This window comes from Uranotaenia lowii, chromosome 1, assembly GCF_029784155.1.
Source record: "Uranotaenia lowii strain MFRU-FL chromosome 1, ASM2978415v1, whole genome shotgun sequence".
NCBI lineage: Eukaryota > Metazoa > Arthropoda > Insecta > Diptera > Culicidae > Uranotaenia > Uranotaenia lowii.
Window position 1 is genome coordinate 121,056,473 of NC_073691.1, and position 18,929 is coordinate 121,075,401.

Below are 18,929 nucleotides of genomic sequence, written 5' to 3' on the forward strand. Positions count from 1 at the left end.
CTATAAAAGCTATTCCAAGCTCGTGTGTGTTGCCACTGCTATGGTAAATGCTATGACTATCTTGGAACGTTCGTACAGTGAAGCCCTCCCAGCATACCTCCTGCAGCGCTACGATGTCGAATTTGCGGCTCATCAATTCGTTGGAGAGCACGTCTGTACTGCTAATGAAATTCAGAGATCAGCAGTTCCATGTTCCAAGTTTCCAACCGTGGTCCCTTTTCGTCGCGCGGTTCATTGTCGATTTCTTTCCGGAATTTCTTGTTCATTGTTCGTTGATTATATTTTTTGTAGGCAAGGCCCTCTTTCCTTCCGTCTCAGAAACTCGCCTCTCATCGAGTCTGGAGATAAACACCTTACTTAACGTGTTGAGACCTGAGACTCAATATAAAGCCCGACCTCGTAAGACTTGAGGTCTGAGCGCCACATGTTTTCAGCACAAGGCCCTCTTCTCTGTGCGTCGTGTGCCAGCCAATCATATCTGAGAATCGAGGGTAGGACCACCCGATCAACCGCGTGAACACTTTTTGATCGCCCCGTATATCGGGGCTGTTGGCGGGCTGGCTGCACCAAGTGTGACGTGTACCTGCAGGTGACAAGTCTGCAGACACGTTTCCTTTCTGCACCACGGGGAAGTGGAACTACTTCGCAAAGCTGAGCATCGGAGTTGTAAGACAAAAGGTGATATCATCACTTCCCAAAGGTTTGGTGCAAGGGGTTTCGAGTTGCACATTATCTATGTTAAATTATGATGAAAATGAACTTCAGTTTACACAATTTATATCATTGGCCCTATTAGATAAAACGAGTCACGAGTCATTTAACTCGAGTGAGCCATTTCAGTATTACAGTAGTCGAGTTGAGTCGAATTTCAGTCGAGTAGCTCGACTGAGTCGACTGCTTGAAGGTTCGTGACTCAGCTGTTTCACTCGACTACCGTAATACGACATTTCGCTCGAATCGACAGTGACTGGAGTCGAGTCGAGTTACTCGACTCGTCTTCTGTAATAGGGCCCTATTTTATTATATTTTGGCACACCGCGACTTCCCGATCAGAAGTGCATATAAAAATAATAACTCAAACGTATCTCGCCAAGATATTTACATCTGATTCAGTTCTAATTAAGTACTTAAAATTTTTGATTTCAAGTTTCTCCAATATGAATTATATCTTATTCCGATTGACAGAATTGAATGGGGTTGAGCTCATTTTCAATGATTGATTTTTTTTTTCGGATTGTCCTTAAAGAAAAAGATAATATCTTATTTTGATATACGAACAACTTTTTCTGAAACACGGACATCGAAGTCAACGGCCCAAACCGTACTTTAATTGGTTTCGCTCAACAGATTCTTGAAATAGAATCCAAATTTTAGGAAACCATAAATGAAACATAGTTTTAGCAAATAATGTGGGTTATTGACATTCCACTAGAAAGTTTTTCGAAGCTTGCATATCTAGATAAGTTATTATTCTGATAGGTTTTGGTCTGCCTAATATCAAACTATGCTATCTGAACGAGATATAATCTTGATCGGAGTATATCAAAAACTGATATAATTTAGCAATGATCGTATAGATTTTCTGATATAATTTGAGATATTTTAACATCCTACGAGTACTGAATTATAACTCATTTAGATAGAATAAAAATAAGTATCCAAATATCTCATTTTGATATAATTTTGTTTTCCCCTCCTGATCGGGTTTTTAACGTCAAAGTTGAAACACCCGAAGATTAAAAAAGTGGCAATTGATATTTTACATTTCTCATGACCACAAGCAGTGTTTAACAGCTCTATTGATGCTTATTTCAACTCCAGTTGTAGCCAGTCCAACCGGTCCGGTTTCAGCTGCTCCGATTGCAGCTGCCCCGGTTGCAGCAGCACGTCAACGAGTAAAGGTAACTGAAATAGCTAGTTTTAGATTGTATTTATTTTAACAAATGTTTTTAATGTTTCCAGACTAGAGGGCGAAAAAGGGCTGCCGTACGAGCGTTTCAAGTTCGATCCCCGAGGGAGTATGCTCCTCCAAGGAGAATGGCGAGCAACTCTATGGTAAGCAGGATTGAGGCGTACCAGGATGTCCTGGAAAACGCTACTGGTCGTCGAAATCTCTGTGCTTGTTGTGACAGAAAACACGATGGCCGCGTATGTCCAGCAGCGAGACAATATTGTTACCTTTGCGACGACGAAGGGCATTTTTCGACGGGATGCTGATTCCGTCGTGCACCTTTTTAATATGTGGTACAATACATACTAATATTTCACTTCGTCTTAGTTTCTGCTAACTGAAATAAAAATCTTTTCACCTATGCATACATATTTCATAACATTTCGGCACGCACCATAATAATTCTTCTTCTGATTGCTTGAAGTTTCTTCAAGCACTTCAATTGCCATATCCGATCCCTGTTGCTGTGTTTGTTGTTGATTAAGGAATATCCGGAACAGATTGGATTTGGTTGAACAATCTGTATATTTGTCGTGAATTGTTCATTAATTTTATATTACACTGCTTCAGGCTTTATAAAAAAAAATAGAAAATTTGACTGTTACATTGATTGAGTAAACTCACTAGCATCATTACTTCCATACCTATACTAAAATAAATCAGAACTACGAACTCAATCGCTGCTGTTGATGGCGCTGCATTAGAGTTAGTAATTTTTGCTGCTTTTGGCATGTTGAAAGAATCTCGATCAGGAGGGAAAAACAAAATTATATCAAAATGAGATATTTTGATACTTATTTATATTCTATCTAAATGAGTTATAATTCAGTACTCGTAGGATGTTAAAATATCTCAAATTATATCCAAAAATCTATACGACCATTGCTAAATTATATCAGTTTTTGATATGCTCCGATCAAAATTATATCTCGTTCAGATAGCATAGTTTGATATTGGGCAGAACAAATCCTATCAGAAGTATAACTTATCAAGAAATAAATGCATTGAGAAAATTTTCTAGTGCAATGTCAGTAACCCACACTCTTTGCTAAACTCGTGCTCAATTTTTGGTTTCCCAAAAACTGGCTTCAATTTTAGGGAGACTCATTAATGCACTGTTTAGGCCGTTGACTTCGATGTCCGTGTTTCATAAAAAGTTGCACGTATAGCAAAATATGATAGAATGATTTTATTTTAGGACAATCCGAAAAAAATCTTTATCATTGAAGATGAGCTCAACCCCATTCAAGTCTGTCAATCAGAATAAGATATTATTCAGATTGAAGAAACTTAAAATCGAAAATTTAGAGTAGTTAATTATAACTGAATCAGATATAAATATCTTGGTTAGATACGTTTGAGTTATTATTTTGATATGCTCTCCTGATCGGGAAGATATTTTTATGATAATTTTACTCGATCAACTATGCTGATGAGAATTGTCCACTACACAACATTTTCAAAACGAGCCTTGAAAAATTATGGGCGATGGGCGCGCTCGCAATCGCGGTATCGTGTGTTCAACAGAGAAAGCAATAGCCTTCACTCCAATTTCACTCCGATTAGCTGTCATTCTTATGGAAATCTGTGTAAGAGTAAAGAGCCCAATTGCTGCAGTTGTCACATGACAGAAAAGGACGCAGAACGTTGGTTCACTCACACATCGGCAAGAAAGGCGGGAAATCAAATGAGCAGGGATTGAAAATCAAGCTCATTTGAGCGAGCTTCATGGCTCATTTTGTACATAGCTCCGCTGATCACTTTCTTCAATATTTTGCGATTATTTTTTCTGTTAAGGGGAATGTGGCATGTTTCATATTTTTAAAACCAGTACTGGACTCCTATGAACGTAAAACATGGTTGTAGAAATTTTTTGGACTACCGTAAACTGGTGGAACTTTGATCACTTTTTTCATTCATTTTTTAATATTTTGGAAAAGGTTGCTTTTTCGTAATATCGAAAAGTTTTAAAATACTTACTGAGGTGAGGAGTATAAAAAATGATAATTGATTACAGTAAATTTAAACGACATTAAGTGGTTATAATTAAATGTTTGTTACAAAACCAGATTTTGATTTTCGGGGTAACTTTAATCACCATGATTTTTACGTACCTCAACATCTTCAAAATTATCGTTATGGTGCCATTTAGAACAGAAAATATAATCAATAATAACAGTTATTTTTGTTAGGAGTAATCTGATATTTTGAACGTTTTTTTTTCCAAACACATTTATAATCAAAAGATGAACAATGTTGCTGCATACATCTAGGGGTAAATTTATAAACATTTCTCAAATTTTTTTGGCCTCAAAAATAAATGAAATATTGCTTTCATGCAATTTCCCAGGTCTTCACATGTTCTTTTTTTCTTGAAATTTAATCATTTGATAGGGTTTTAGCCATTTTTACTATAGGGCTTTCTCATGGAAAATCACCGTTTTTTTTCAATATCCAAAAATTATCACCAGATGACCAAAAAATAATACTAAAACTAAAACTAAACAAAGAAAAAAGTTGAACTTTCACATTAAACAAGCCATTTGCTCCTAAATGCTTAAATTTGATCAGGAGAGATGTTTGTTTATGAGACTTCGAAAAACCAGATATTTTAAGATTTTAAAATTACATTTTGAGTAATATCAATAATGTTCTTATAAAAACCGAATTTATCTTATTTTTAACTCAATTAATAGGCTTTCAAACATAGTAAACAGTTTTCAGATATTTAAAATTTTTAATTAGTCAATGATGAATAACTGCAAAAATTTCAAGTTCATCAAAGTTACCCCGGTGATCAAAGTTCCCCCAGTTTACGGTACTTATAATTTGATTTAAAAATCGATTTCGTCGATGTTCAGGAATTTATGCTTTGGGGTTACACATTGATCAGTCTTCATTTTGACGGTTTTATCGAATTTTTCTTGATCATAAAGGAAACAAAACACCTTCATATTTGTTAACAAATTCTAATTTATCAATTATACGTTGCATTTTAACGATTTCTTTTAAAAACATTAATAATCGAAAAAAACATTAATGCTGCATACATCTAGGGGCAAAAATTTTGATAATTGCTTAATAGTTTTAGCTTCAAAATAAAAATGAAATTTTACCTTCACACATTGCCCTAGGCCCTCTCTCTATTTCCATTTTCATTTTTCTTCAAAGTTGATCATTTGATAGGATTCCTATCCATTCATTTATCCAATAAAGGCACACCATTGGAAAATGTTTTTACTTTTTAAATATCATAAATTTATCATTAAATGACTATAAAAATAGCGTAAGAATTATACATATAGGGAAGATAAGGGCATAACGAGCAACCAGGGCATAATAAGCACTCTTTTTTTCTACAAAAGTATGTAATTTCTTTAAAAAAAAATTCATGAGGATTTGTTTCGTACTAACTATAGAATTGATTTATCACAAAAAAAGAAATATCCTTTTCATCTTTACAGAAATATTAAATAATAACCAGCTAGGTTCTCAAGTGACGAACATATTATAATTTTTGAGCACCACCAAATAAGCTTTTATTATTTATTTTATTTTATTTACATAGTATTCCGTCTTACGACATAACTTGACGAACATAATTCCTAAAATTCACTCGGTCCATGGCAACCGTTCTCCAATTTCTCGGGCACCCCACGTTCGCCAGATCACGCTCCACTTGGTCTAACCACCTCGCTCGTTGCGCCCCTGCTCGTCTTGTTCCTACCGGATTCGTGGCGAACACCTGTTTTGCAGGACAGTCATCCGGCATTCTCGCAACATGCTCCGCCCAGCGTATCTGGCCAGCCTTCACCACCTTCTGGATACTGGGTTCGCCGTAGAGTCGCGCGAGCTCGTGGTTCATCCTTCGCCTCCACACTCCGTTCTCCTGTACGCCGCCAAAGATGGTTCTTAACACTCGTCGCTCGAATACTCCGAGTGTACGCACGTCCTCCTCGAGCAATATCCATGTCTCGTGCCCGTAGAGAACAACCGGTCTAATAAGCGTCATATACAGGTTACACTTCGTGCGAGGGCTAAGTCTTCTCGACCGCAGTTGCTTGTGGAGTCCATAGTAGGCACGACTTCCGCTGATAATTCGCCTCCGGATCTCACGGCTGGTGTCATTGTCTGCGGTCACCAGTGAGCCGAGATAGACAAAGTCTTCGACTATCTCCAGCTCATCGCCGTCGATCGTGACCTTGTTATTACTGGACAAGCGGGTTCGGTCGGTCTCGGATCCGCACGCCAGCATGTACTTCGTCTTGGATGTATTAATCATCAACCCAATCCTTCCTGCTTCGCGTTTCAGTTTGCGGTAGATCTCCTCCACCGCCGCAGATGATCTGCCGACTATATCAATGTCATCGGCAAAGCAGATAAGTTGACTGGATCTGTTGAAAATCGTGCCCCGCATTTCGCCCACCGCTCGTCGAATAACACCTTCCAGCGCCACGTTGAACATCATGCAGGATATAGACCATCACCTTGTCGAAGCCCCCTGCGCGATTCGAATGAACTCGACAATTCACCCGAAATCCGCACACAGCACTGCGTTCCATCCATCGTCGCCTTGATCAGTCTGATCAGCTTCCCGGAAAAGCCGTTCTCGTCCGTGATTTTCCATAGCTCGTTACGGTCGATCGTGTCGTATGCGGCTTTGAAGTCGATGAATAGATGGTGCGTAGGGACTTAGTGTCCACGGCATTTTTGGAGGATTTGCCGTAATGTGAATATCTGGTCCGTCGTAGACCGTCCCTCCATAAAGCCGACCTGATGACTTCCCACGAATCTGTTTGCTTGTGCAAATAAGCTTTTATGACCTTTAAATTATCTTGATCTGAAATGTACGCACTGCAACATGATTTACACATTGTTTCTCAATTTTCACCATCATGAATTTTTTTTTATTTTAATTCATTTTAAAACGCAGTTTTACTTAAATTTGTTGACCTGGGGCGAACAGAGCACTATTAATCAGGGCAAGATGAGCTTTTTCTGCCGTATAATCTAGCAGCGAATTCAACTCAATGAAGTTTACTGAATAATAGAGCTACAACTTGACTTATTTCATCTGTCGATTTGGCCTTTTGGTAAGGTGTCGGTAAGGTAATCAGTAGACTCGAGTTCGATTCCTGTTCGAGGGGGTTTTTTTTCACATACCATTCATGATTGGTTTTTTTTATTGTTACATTTTACGGCTAGTAGCATCATCCGTTAAACAAAACACCAGAATCATAATGTATGAGCATGTGTTAATCCTTTGAATTCTACAAACAGACCTAGATTATTTTGTTATTGCTTTGTTTGATGAATCTACGCCTCACCGTTTATTGCAAAATGCATCGATCATGAATGATAAATGAAAAAAAAAAATCACCTTGATCAGGAATCGAACTCGAGTCTACTGGTTACCTCTCCGACACCTTACCAATAGGCCAAATCGTCAGATGAAGCAAGTCAAGCCTTGACTTCATCGAGTCGAATTCGCTGCTAGATTCCCCGGCAGAAAACGCTCATCTTGCCTTGATTAATGGTGCTTATTCTGCCTCAGAGGGGTTCTCATTATGCCCCTACAGTGACTGGTTTTCAGTTTTCGGCAAAAAAATTTAAAATGCATTTTTAAACGTTTTTATCTACTTTTTCAAGTTTCATCCAATTAGGCAATAGACAATTTGAGTGTCTGAACACGAAACAATTATGTAATTCACATATTATAGCTGTTCTCTAGGGTTTAATAAGCGTTTTCCTTAAGGTGGCCATTTGTAATATTTTTTGGTATCATCAGGAGAGCTGTTTGTTTGCGAGCCTTGGGAAAAATAGATATTTTAAGATTTTGAAATTACATTTTTACTAACAGAAAACAATTTCAAACACAAACCGTATTCTGTCTATTTGATACTCAATTAATAGGCTATCAAACGTAGAAAACAGTTTTCAAAAATTCAAACTATAGACCAAGTTATTGATGATGATCTGTAAAAATTTATCGATGGTCAAAATTACCCCGGTGATCAAAGTTTGCGGTACTAATTTTGGCATCTTGTGTTGCTTTTAATTATGAGCTGCATCTAGTGTATCAGCCAATGCAAGATGTGTGTAGTCACCCAATGCTATGCTATGCTATGCTAAGTGAAAACATTGATGGAGTGATAAACGTGATAAACGTCAAGATTTTCTTTTCAGAATTTTCATCTTTAGAAATAATAATGCTTTAATTTTTTTTTTCAATAGTGATTGTTTAGTATACTAAGTAATAGTATACTAGTTAACTTGACAGAACGTTCATTATATAATTAATATTCAAAGTATCAATTTCCAGGCCGCCAAAAATCTTCGTTTTGTGCAACTGTGCTATGGCATCTATTCTAATATGAACTGTAGCTTTCGGACCAGCGAATTTGGTAAGTCTGTCAGTGTTGGCAAACTCATAGAATATACCCGTTCAAATTAAAACCATCAATGTAGAAATTGACGAACGAGTGCATGTTTCAACTAAAATTGATAGTGTACCAGACTAAAAACAAACTGTGTTACTAATGGATAGATTCCGTTTAAAAAAAAAACCTGGCATCTAGGTTACCATCTCGAACGTTTAAAGCACAGGTCAGAGTTTATGGAGCAAATCGGTCTACACCGCATACTTTTCCGGTGAATAGCTTGTGTTCTATAGCAAGGCGGTCATTTTTTGTGTTTGTTGTTGTTGCTTTAGCCGGCATTTTCGGTGCACATTATGGTCGTTTGGTCGAGCGGAGGATGGCCACCCTTTCCAGCACCTGTGGACAACTCGATACAGCAACGTTAGAGGAAGCCGACCGGAGTATATTAAGGTATGGATGGGTTCTTTTGCAAAAGTCCTAAATAATGCTAAACGGAAGTTGGGGCATTGTTTTATTTGCTTGTTTGCTGGCATATACAATGGCATCCAGAATGCATATCGATTGCCCGCTGAAAGTGGGTGGAAAGTTGACCCTGCCCGGGAAAAGCTGCGTCCAGGGAATATTCAGGCCTGTTCTGAGATTTATGTAACATTGCCCCAGGAGCCAGACGGAGCTGAGCTGCATTTTACCAGAACCGCAAGTAAAATACTGATATAGACACATAAATCTATCTATATGATGTTAGTTTGATACAATACTTGATAGCATACAATTCTCAAAGCATTATTTGACGATGCTTTCAATTTTAGCACCGGGAAAGATGTGCCGGTATGATTTACAAAACTATAAGGATAAGGATGCTTGATGCCATTGGTTGTTGAAATAGTTTTACCATCCAATTGAACAAACATGACAACAAGAACATTTTGTATATTGGGATTGGTGAAAACGTACATAATAGTGGGAAATGTTTTTGAAATGTCAAATACCTTGCCGCATGCCGTATGCCGCAGCCCATGGCGTAGAGGATAGCCTTCAAATCTTCTAAGCCAGCGGGCATGAGATCGAATCCCGGTCACGACAGACATAGTACACTTTCTGTGGATTGGTGTTTTAAGCATTTGTAAGATGCTAGCCATCGTATCCTCGAAAGAAGTACGCTTAGAGTTAAGAAAAAAGGAATCTCTTCGATGAAAGATCAAGTTTCATTGAGATCCTGTATGTGTTCGTGTTCAACTTATTTAACGCCTATCTGGTGTTATTTTGATAAAAAATTGATGAATATCGAATTTAAGGGACATGAATGTATTTGTGTTATTTTTGAGCAACCAATGATCATACCAAACTTTCCCGAAAGACTCTTTGTGGTCAATAAAATAAATCCCACATTTTGGGAATTAGGTACTATTATATGATAGTTTAATGGCATTGCGGTGAACTTTTTACTACGAAAATTCTTTTATAGAAGAATTACAGACTGAAAATTAAATGACGGATAGATAAAGCAGATGCTTAGTAGGAGAAAATTTACAGATGTTGAAAAGAAAATGAGCCAAGAGCATATTTTATGGAAAGCTTCAAAGGTGCGTTCTAGACCCTTTGTCCCACATCAGTTGAATGGCTGAGAGAAGTAATAGCGAGAGGCGCAATTACGTTCACCCATACATCCAACCCGATGGATTGGTAAAGCACGTGCTTCCCAATCGGATCCCAATCCCAGTCCGATTGGGAAGCACGTGCTTTACCAATCCATCGGGTTGGATGTATGGGTGAACGTAATTGCGCCTCTCGCTATTACTTCTCTCAGCCATTCAACTGATGTGGGACAAAGGGTCTAGAACGCACCTTTGAAGCTTTCCATAAAATATGCTCTTGGCTCATTTTCAACATCTGTAAATTTTCTCCTACTAAGCATCTGCTTTATCTATCCGTCATTTAATTTTCAGTCTGTAATTCTTCTATAAAAGAATTTTCGTAGTAAAAAGTTCACCGCAATGCCATTAAACTATCATATAATAACAATCAACGGTGACTATTCGTTAAAAAGTTGACGGTACCTGTCGATGCCTCGTCTCTAGTACCGGATTAAGCCATCGGAGGCCCGGGGCAATTTATCTCAGGGGCCCTCATGAATCTATTTTTTTTCTGGATATGTCATCTCAGAGAACTCATAGTTTTTTGAACATACGAAGGAACTGACAATGAGTTCAACATATTGCTTTCAAATAACCATTATATCTCGTAGAAGGTAGTTTCTGATATCTCCAAACAATAATTGTTAAACCATCACGTGCAAACATCGCGAAACAGTTAATCAATTAATCTTAAATGTAAACTCTAATAAGAGCTGTTAAATGCAAAATTCAATTGCAATTTTTTTTAAACTAACTAGAATTACCTGTTCTGAAAAATAATTAAGATAAACAAATAAATGCTTTAAACTTAATCATTTTGTATCACAGTTAGTGCCTCGTCGAAAGCAGAATATTAGTCATGACAATTGAGAAGTAACATTCATATTTCAAACTTAAAACCCAAAATTGAAAAGGAAACTGAAGAATTAATTTTTGATCTAATGTGCCAAAAGTTTTAAATATAATGTCGATTCTCATCAGAAAAAAAACAGAAAACAGAAACTTTTCTGAAAAAGTTCTTTCCATTGAGACAAAAGTTGAAAGCATAACTTCTAAATGGTGATTAGAAGTTTAAAACACGTAATCAGTAATAAGGAATCCAATTAAGTTAAGTACCTTCGAAAATAATCCCCGTTCCCAGTACTCAATAAAATCATGAAGATAGAGGAACGACACAAGACTTGAAAATCTGACAGAATTAATTCTCTGCTTTGAAGTCTAGAAGAAGACAAGATAAGAAAAATAAAAACTCATTTTAAAAGAATCACTTATGGAAATTCGCTATTCAACTATAAGAATTTTTTTCATGATGAACAATATGTGAGAAATAAACGGTCAATTGGAAAATTATATGTTGAATTCAGTATATTAACTTCAGTGTGGATAATTATAAATATGAAATACCTTAGAATTAATAGTATAAGACTTTTGTTCTATCAGCTGGAAAAGTTTCCATCGAATTTCAAATCTTATACTGGATTTGGAATACAAACTCACTAGAGAAACTCAGTATCCGATTGCACAAATTTAAGCAACGACTATTTTTTCCATTCTTGATGTTTTATTAAAAATTGGTTATCGGAAAGACGGTGCGTACATTAATTTTGTATTATTTATTCCTATAATTATACTTTTGAAGTAAGCATTCTAGATTGCCCATTTGTATTTACTTTATTCTCAGCAAAGGTTTTAGAAACTCTTACTTTCGAATGATTTTCTATTTTTCTTTTTACTTTCTATGATTTTTTATTTAATTTCAATGATACCTGATTTTAACCCGGATATCGCCCGTTCAAAATTCTGGAGTGTTGATCAAAAAAGTCTTCTACATAATATAAGTAAACATGAAGCATTTTAGTAATTGCATATTAATAAAGTTCCTCACATATAATGTGAGTTTTCAGTTACATGGCGTTTGTACTTAATGAAAATGAGATTTTTTTTTATTCTACACCTTCTTTCTCCATAAACTAAAAACTACTGTTATTTATTCAAATTTCGACATAGCTAAGAAAACGCCACCGCACCGCCACCGCATAATCCGTAATATTTTTTTTAAGGAAATATATCAAAATCAAACCTAAAGTTTAATTAGCTGCAACCTTCTAAAATATATTCCTGATTCAATAATTGGGAGAAAGCGATGTATTCTTTATTGTAGGGTAAGCATTCCAGATTCACCGGATTTAGATTTTTTGGACATACCCAGGTATTCAAAGTGAAGTGGGCAAATGAAGCAATCAACGGTTTCCGAAATATGTATTGTGAAAAAAAGTCCGTATTTTGCTGGTTTTTTTTTCACTTTAAAAACAAAATTCACTACTCTCAGCTTTTATAATTAGGTGTCAGTTTCCAAGCTTTATCTAAATTGACGTTTTCGGGAGATTAAAAAACGATACGAGAGCTACTGAGTTGTTCTATAAAAATGAAATCTCAAGGTGTTTTGTGACTTTTTCTTGATTTTTTTTAAATATATTCATTATAATACATTATAATTACTTGATTATGCTTGGATTTTGTGTTGAAAAATTCAAAATCAAATGTCCAGATTTTGTTTTGATAAAAAGAACCGATTTAATACACTTGATAGTGGATTGTAGCTTTTCTTACAGCCTGTAAGTAACACACATATACACATGACACATACACATGACAAAGAATAAAAAATGAATGATACATTCATAAATTCTGAATTCTGCTTAAAAAAAAAAACGCAGTAAATCCAAAATAAGTTTAAGAAATTAAGATTCAAAATCTTTTATAGGATAAAAGTATTTTGAAAAAGTCATAATTTTTAAATATAAGACTGAGAGTTGCGCGTGTCCAACGACGAGAGGAGAAAAGTCGGGTGTCGATACGACGCCCACCGGTTGGAGAATCCAGAGGTGAAAAGGGCACACGTTGAACAGCTGGAGTCCCGAGCCTCGAAATTGCCGGCAGACGGAACAGTCGAAGAACAGTTGTGTGGAATCATATGCCATTATCACGACGCCATGGAACTCTCGGTAAAGTTTGTGGAAGATGGATTGAATGGATGTCGGATGAAACTTGGAGGATGGACGGTGATCGGAGAAAGGCGAAAGTCGGAATGTACCGAGTCTGCCAAAGCAGTCGCCCGCTTACGATATGCGGAGCTGGAAAAGGCAGTTGATTGAGCTTGTAGACGAGACAAGAGAGCCTGTACAAACTTCCTAGCCGGTAAGGGAGACAGAGCCGCCACTAATGGAGATATCTGGTTACTTTATGACATTTCTTGCCGCCTTAGTGGCGCAAGGACCAATGCTAGAATGCCGCTGAAAGACCGAGCAGTTTTTGACCGATCGAACAGATAAGCTCAAACGATGGACTTAGCATTTCGAACAACTTTTCCGAGTCACGAATAGCGATGACCAACAAAACCCGCAGCTCGAAGCGCCAACAGTAAGTCGCATCGATGGCCTCAACTCGGAAGCGCCCTCAATGCAATGGCTGGAATAGAAGCGATATGCAGAGCAAACTCGACGACCTCACCGAAAGTTCCAAGGCAGCGGGTCTCAAAGTCAATGTCGGAAAGACCAAGTCGATGGAGATCAACACAGGAAATCCCTCCAGTTTCGTGGTATCTGGACAATAAATTGAGAAAGTGGAGTGCTTCCAGTCTGGTATCTTGGTAACCAGATAACGCCTGATGGTGGTACTGAATCTTCAACTTAAAGGTCGAATCCGTATTGTTGTACGGGTGCGAAACTTGGTGTATATATGCGGTTAAGACTCGCAAATTGCAAGTTTTTGTGAATCGTTGTCTGCGGAACATCATCCGCGCTTGGTGATCTGGAACTGAATCTCAAACGTTGAAATACATCGCCGGTGTCAACGAAAGGCGCTGAAATAGAGATTCGGGAAGGTATATGTAGATGGATTGTGCACACGCTGCGAAGAGATGAAAACGAGATTTGCAGAGAGGCGCTTGAATGAAATCCAGATGGGCGGAAAGTGAAGACGCTGGCCCTGGATCGCCAGCAGTTGAGATCTTTCACCTGCGTCGGTCGATCGGCGCCGGACATTTGGGTATGTTGGTAGCCCTCCTCCCCCATTTCCTTTATCCGGCGTTGCTCGTCCCTGAACCTTCTTTCTTTTTCCAAAATTTTGAAAATATCATCATTTTTAAACGTTATATCAACGATCTAGGAAATCATCCAAAAAGGCAAAATTTGAATTGTGTATATTTAGAGTGAGTGATCCTACCTTCAGCTTATTTTAGTCCTTAGGGCATCCGCAGCAATCGCGAGCAAAGTGAAAATGCTCGCGAATTTAATCACTTCTATACCGCACCGGGGGTTAGTATCAAGGTGAGCAAAATAGGGCCGTTGCCGTCGGGACCGACAAAATCACCAAATTTGCTCACTAGAAAGGGGCGAGAGCAAACATGCACTGAAAAAATTCTACCGTTTTAAGCAGAATTAAACAAACGAAGTTGTTTACTCGATTCTGAATCAATGCGAAGTGGCCAGCAATATGGCTCGTTATGACGGAAGCGAACCACTGTATGTATGTCAAAACACGAGCCGAGGGCTTCAACGGAGTTGTTTAAAATCGCATCTTGGGCAGAAACTTTTTTTTTATTGCACAAAAACTAATTCCATGCAATATTTCCGAAAAGCCCTTCAAGTCCGACGATTGCTTCCTGAAGATTTAATGGAGTAATAATAATCGAGACCAGTGCGCTGTGCAGGATATTTGTATCCAACCGGCCAATATGGGTGGCATTCCAGTACTGTTTTTCCCCGTTTTTCGGAGCAGCAACTATTTCAGTCAGCACGTTGGATAGAAAAAAGTTGAAGATTTTTTAGAAAAGTATGGTTTTAATAGAAATATAATAAATAAATAAAGTTGAATTTTAGTTGAACTGTTTAGTTTGTTGAATTTTGTTTTTCGGGTCCATGTGTTAGGAAATATAAGTGCCCGGCGTTTTGAAAACAAAATCGAGCTTAATTCGAAAATACATTCTTATCTGAACTTATTCTATTCAATCAAGTCGTCCTACAATTCAATAAGTTTTTAATCACAATCCAGCAAACGGGTGACACGGAATTGGAAACACCGTAAGGGAAATTCAACGCTTTGCCGAAAGGATCAAAGTTGAATCGGTCGCCGAAAACAACCACCACCGGTTGAAAGCGGTGTCCTATAGATATGATAACGAGGTCAAGCGAAGCAAACATCCTCCTGCTAACTGCTAAGAAGTTCTTGCTGCATCCGTCATCGGACCCGATTGCTGGTCGTCTAAGGTGCTTGGCCTTAAGTCAATTGCTGCTGCTGTACGGCATGTTCAACCAGGATGTAGACTTTGACGTCACGTTACGGATAGCAGCTTTTAAGACCAACATTAATCGAAATTTTAGCAAAAAAAAACTGACGACGAAAATTTACTCGGTCCGTATTAATTTAAGATTAAGATTTTCTTCAAAAGTTTTCCCAGTGCAATGCTGAATTTGAAAATATAATTATGCTGCGCGGTGCGCGAAAGAGTGTGTATCCTAAAACCGGTCCGCTGAAATGAGCAAAACCGGGCCGCGTATACTCACTTATTGGTGCGTTTGCTCTTAAATGCCGAAAATTGTGAATAATGTTTTTGCTAGCATATTAAGTTATTCCTATGCACACTACGAACCCTTTTGCTTCCTTAATTCTACCATACCGCTTTTTTCCATAAAAAGCTTTTTTGATATATTTTTTAAAGCTTTTCTACGATTGTTCCTGTTACAGAATCTGAATATTTGATAAGTTCATATCTTCTAATTTGAAAAAGGAAACGATTACAAGTGCAATTTTAAATGGACATCATTCAAGTGTGTTCGACTCTGAGCCAACCATGTTCTCGTGTTCTCATTTAATATTATGCTAATATGTATGAAAAATCAAGATTATGTCTTGAAAACACGCCATATGGAGCATGATTTATCACCGAAAGGATACGGTAACCAATATCTCTTTTCCACTGACATAAACAAGTTTTGCAACCCTTTTTGTGACGCTTGCTGGGCACATGAACACGACATAAAACCCACAAGCTTAAGTTACCAATTACAAGTTGAAAAATGTGCATGCCTTATTTCCGTATTGTGTCATCCGGAGGACATATCCCGTTTCCAGTGGCGGTGCACATATGCTGACGTAGGCAAGGTTTTCTATTGAAAATATCCCATTTCCTACCAAGAATGCTCTCGCCCCTATACTATTTTCCTGTCACAAAGCAGCAGTGTGTAGCACCTATTCTCGGTATTGTGCCATTTCTTCCCAGTTTCGTCACTAATGGTATGACAGTAATTGATCAATGACAAAGTGAAGACATCCTTCATCGCCAGAGCCATGGTAAACCGGCCAGGTGTTGAGGGAAATTCCTTCAGCCAACTCAAGGAAGCGAGCTCAAAACCTTGGCAGGGGACAAACACCCAAGAGCTCCAAAAAGCCGGGCGTACGTAATGAGATAAGGCACACATTGGACGTTTCCGCATCCGAAAAGCTCCACAAAAAGTGCCTCCTGGAGAGAGCCGGTTGATGACGAGGGTTCTCATAATAATGATCTCTTTTGAGGAACATTATTTTGCTGACTTCTTCTTCTCCCTTTTCTTTACCGCCAATCCCATGGGACCGGCTCCGAGCCTTGGGTTGGATAATAGACTACCTGCTACTATACTACCCTTTACCATACTTTTACCGCAACTAACTTTTTCCATTGTGAGCCACCTGAAGTGCCTTTCCTTTTGTGGGCGAAGTTTTTAATGGTGACAATAGAGTTTGAATGGTAAATAAAACCGCTTAACGGAGAGAGTAGGTAGATTGTTGTTGTCGAAAAGACGTTGGATTTATGAGCGTTTCCTTACAATGGAACAACATCACTCAATAAATTATTCCCAAAAAGAAGCGATGGACGTAACAAGATACCTTCACATTGTTGCTTGTGTTTCCATTACACAATGGACAGAAGCATATTTTAACTTGAAGATTGGTATTGATAGATCTGAAAAGTTAAAAATCAAATTTGTAAAAAAGCACTACAAAAATTCATCTGTTGATATTTGGAATTGACTCATTCTAATATTTGAATAATAAAAATGTTGAAATCCGAACATTTAGGAAAATTTTTCAGAAATTCAATTGATAAAAGTCACAAAAAATGCAATTCATTTCAGATATTCAAAAACGGACTGAAAATATTAAGATTCATAGCAATTAAAACGAATATAATCAACAATGATTTCAAAGTTGCACGATTTCAGCCAATAGGAAAATAAAGTGAGTTTTCAACAGCCTTCCAAAATGAAAAAATGTGTATCATGACAAAATCCTGAATTTTCGCATTGCGATAGGTTTATTTATTCTTCGTGAAACGAAATGTAATTTGAAAAGCCTTGAGCCATCATTTCTTGCTCGAGCCGATATCTATGATAAAGAGCTTTCTTCGTCCACCGGAGGGGACGTTGCTAACTAGAAAGATAGAATATTGTCAAAAAAAGGCACGCACGCACGAATCTCATTCTCAATTATCAATCATAAAAGGAAATGGGGTTTCAGTCAATCCTTTCTTTTCATTGGAATGTTCATAGCAAAATCTAACATTCCGGAACAATCAATTCTATCCTGAGAAATTTAGGATTTAAGTCAATCCAATTGCTCGAGTAGAATATCGTAGGTTATTTTGTCTTTTTTTTCAAGCGGGTATTCATTTCGGTCCAATCATTCGTTCATTGTATCATGATTGTCTGAAAAAGGGGTTTGTTTTTGTAAAGACCCCGTTCGTTTTTGGCAACACGCCCGTAAATTTTATCTTGTCATAATCGAACGGTTTTTTTTGTCACTTTTTTATTTTTAATTTTTATTTCAAATTAGTCAAAATTGATATAAAACCTTATATTAGCATAACATTTTTCAATTCGGCTCAATTATAATAAATTTAAGCAGTAAAACATGGAAAATTCGTGTTTTTACAGTTTACTATTATAAATAAAACGAATTGAAAAATTTCATGCTTATATTACGTTTTACATTAATTTTGATTAATTTGAACTGTAAATAAAAAATTAAAAAGTGACAAAAAACCGTATTTTTTGGATGTTGCCAAAATCGAACGGGTTTTGCTCGGATGTTGCCAAAATCGAACGGGGTCTGTAATATTACATACACATAAATTATTTTGATATTTAGCAGATTTATTTTAATTCTTTTGTTTTTTTTTTCTATTAGGCTGGAACAAATATCAATTTCTTTTTTTGTCCTGATAGCGAAATTTGACTTCTTCTACTCTAGCCCTTCAGCCAAAACTCATACTGTGGGGGTTTCATACGACTTTTAGTTATTTACAGCATTTTAAAATTCAGTGGAAGCCGCCAATTTAGATTTCAACATGGCGTCCGATAGCCAAATTCCACTTCTTCTAACTTAGCCCTACACCAAATACACAAATTGTGGGAGTTTCAAGCGATTTTCAGTGATTAAAATCTTTTCAATGTTCAGTGGAAGCCGCCAATATTGATTTCAAGATGTCGTCGAATAGCTAAATTCGACTTTTACTAGTCTAGCTATTTCTCTCAATACTCATATTGTATCTTGGATTTCAAGATGGTGTCAGACATCGAAATTTGAATTAAACTCATGGTTTATTCCACGGGTCATTCACAGCCAATCCCTCTTGAATCAGAAAGTCTGTCCTCATTTACTGTACTAATGATTAACAACTCAGAAATGAGCAACTCAACCTAAGAGCGTTGGCTTGCAAGAGAAACGTCAAGTTTTAGCTTTTGATATGGTCATCATCAAGGTGAGTATATATAGGAGGTGTTACCGAATATAAAATTCCCAATTCAGCCATTTTGGCTATTAAGGCTATATGCAACTACGGAACTCATGAAGTTTGTTTATCAACAAACCACAGAAAGCAAATAATATTATGTTTGTAAACAAACTCATTGAGAGCCTCGCTCACTC

At 37.3% G+C, this 18,929-nt stretch overlaps 1 protein-coding gene across 1 annotated transcript in view; it reads left to right on the top strand.

Annotated features, from left to right (window-relative positions):
* Positions 1-1,802: 1,802 nt before the first annotated feature.
* LOC129737870 (uncharacterized) overlaps positions 1,803-18,929 on the top strand; it is a 34,802-nt gene continuing 17,675 nt past the window's right edge. Inside the window, exons 1-2 of the mRNA XM_055729034.1 lie at positions 1,803-1,901; positions 1,963-2,055. Of these exons, the coding sequence (XP_055585009.1) occupies positions 1,803-1,901; positions 1,963-2,055 (192 nt within the window). The remainder of the gene's footprint in view (positions 1,902-1,962; positions 2,056-18,929) is intronic.